The sequence below is a fragment of the Buceros rhinoceros genome, unplaced genomic scaffold (genome assembly GCF_000710305.1).
Source record: "Buceros rhinoceros silvestris isolate BGI_N320 unplaced genomic scaffold, ASM71030v1 scaffold39589, whole genome shotgun sequence".
NCBI classification, from domain to species: domain Eukaryota; kingdom Metazoa; phylum Chordata; class Aves; order Bucerotiformes; family Bucerotidae; genus Buceros; species Buceros rhinoceros.
The window spans coordinates 2,944-5,009 of NW_010430441.1; the positions used below are offsets into that span (position 1 = coordinate 2,944).

At 58.0% G+C, this 2,066-nt stretch overlaps 1 protein-coding gene across 1 annotated transcript in view; it reads left to right on the forward strand.

The window, feature by feature from the left end:
- The window catches only part of RGS5 (regulator of G-protein signaling 5), a gene marked incomplete at its 5' end in the record, with an annotated part of 4,259 nt that extends 2,319 nt beyond the window's left edge, over window positions 1–1,940 (forward strand). The window contains 3 exons of the mRNA XM_010143041.1: window positions 755–816; window positions 936–1,102; window positions 1,601–1,940. Coding sequence (XP_010141343.1) covers window positions 755–816; window positions 936–1,102; window positions 1,601–1,762 — 391 coding nt within the window. The remainder of the gene's footprint in view (window positions 1–754; window positions 817–935; window positions 1,103–1,600) is intronic.
- Between the last annotated feature and the right edge of the window lie 126 nt (window positions 1,941–2,066).

A 2,066-nucleotide genomic window follows, 5' to 3' on the forward strand; every position in this document is an offset into this window, starting at 1 on the left:
GGCAGCAAGGAGGGGTCCCTGTGGTCCAGGGCAGCTCCATCAAACTCCCTGGGGCTTAAAGAAAACCAACCACAAAATAGACAAACAAAATCCAAAAAACAAACCACACAAAGCTCTTTAGTCACATTACAAGCATCGCTCAAAAAAAACCCAAAACCAAAAACCCAAAAAAAAGGAAGAACGATGCTCATGAAAAACACTAAAGGTTTCCACTGGGCTGGGAGGGAACCCAGGCCAGTGTCCTGCCCCCCGTGGGGCGTGGGAATGGGACGGGGGGTGCTGTGGGAGTGGAGGGACACTGACGCCAGCCCCAGCAGCCCAGGGCTGCAGTGATCCGGTCCCCTCTGCCCCCCAGCAGGGAGCATCCTTCCCCACCCCAGCAGGAAGACATAGGGATGTTACCCCGCTGCCTGCAGTGCCCTGCTCTGCCCTGCCGTGCGTGGGCACCGTGGCCCTGCGGCTGCCGAGGAGACTCACTCTGAGGTTCAGCCACGTCTCTGCTCAAACACTGGGCAATTCGCCACCCAGCCCCATCGTCACCCTCCCCGACAGTCGGCTCTCCCCAGGGGGAGGGTACTCGTGATGCATCATGGTGGCACCCCCATTGCTTGGCCATTGCCCCCACTCCGCAGTGGCCTCCACAGCTCGGTACTACATTCCTCCCTGTTTTTGAAGGAATTATTGAAAAACCTGGTGCCCAGACAGGGGCTGTGGGGTGGGTGTGGACCACCTGGGTTTTCTTTATTGCTTTCAGGCCATCACCAGAGGAGGCTCTGCAGTGGCGTGATTCCCTGGAGAAGCTCCTGCAAAATCCCTGTAAGCTCACAGCCCCCTGTGGTCATGTCCCCCTGTCCCACATCCCCTGCCTGGCACTCAGCGAGGTCTCGACCACTCTGGGACCAGTGGTGCTCAGCCAGGGCTTGGCTCCCCTGCAGACGGGCTCACCAGCTTCCGCAGCTTCCTGTGCTCCGAGTTCAGCGAGGAGAACATCGAGTTTTGGGTGGCCTGTGAGGACTACAAGAAAACCAAGTCCCCCATGAAGATGGTGGAGAAGGCCAAGAAGATCTATGAGGAGTTCATCCAGACCGAGGCACCCAAAGAGGTCAGTGGCCACGGGGCAGGAGACCCACTGGGAGGGGTGAAGCTGCTGCCTCAGTGGCCTCCATCCCAAAGGGGAGTGATGGCTGCGTGGCATCTCGTACCCTGGCTGAGGGGCTTGGAGAGCTGCACCCTCAGCACAAGCGGCCCCATCCCTGTGTGCTGCACTCCCACCCTTCAGAGCCCTGGTGCCCTTGTCTGCATGCTCAGCCCTGCCAAGGGCACCTCCAACACATGCCTGTCCCCTTCCCCCAAAGAGGGCTTACCTCAGTCATAAGGGATGACGGTTTAGGGTAATCCTTCTCCCTGAGCTCACTTTGCTGCAGGACGGACCTTATCCTGACAGATTTGCCGCCAGTGATTCCCCAGATATGTGAACCTGCTTCAGTCCCTCCCCACAACCTTTGCACGGTTGTTGGTGGGACAGAGCTGGTGAGAGGCGATGCCATCACCCACCCCTCACAAGGGTAGGGTCCCCACCCCTCTTACGCTCCTGTCACAGGTGAACATCGACCATTTCACCAAGGCTGTGACCATGAAGAACCTGGTGGAGCCGTCACCAAGCAGCTTTGACATGGCCCAAAAGAGGATCTTTGCCCTGATGGAGAAAGACTCCCTGCCCAGATTTGTGCGGTCAGAGTTTTATCAGGAGTTGGTCAAGTAGCAATGCAGCAGGGCTGTGCGAGGCATTCCCCACGGGTGGTCCCACTGCTTCTGTCTAAACACCTGCCTCTTCTCCCGCAGCCGCTTTGCTTTCTTGATACCACCCCAGAAGAGCACCCAGGGGCATTGCTAAACATCTCCCCATGTGCTTTGGACTCTCAGATGTCCTGATGTTTCCTCTCTTACAGTGTCTTACCTCTCCCACTCAAAACCAAAAAACAGAAACCCCTGGTGATCCCTCCTAGGTTTGGGACCAGCGGGGGTGGCTGGGCAGCTCCAGCCCTGCAGTGGACCGGCGCCACCCC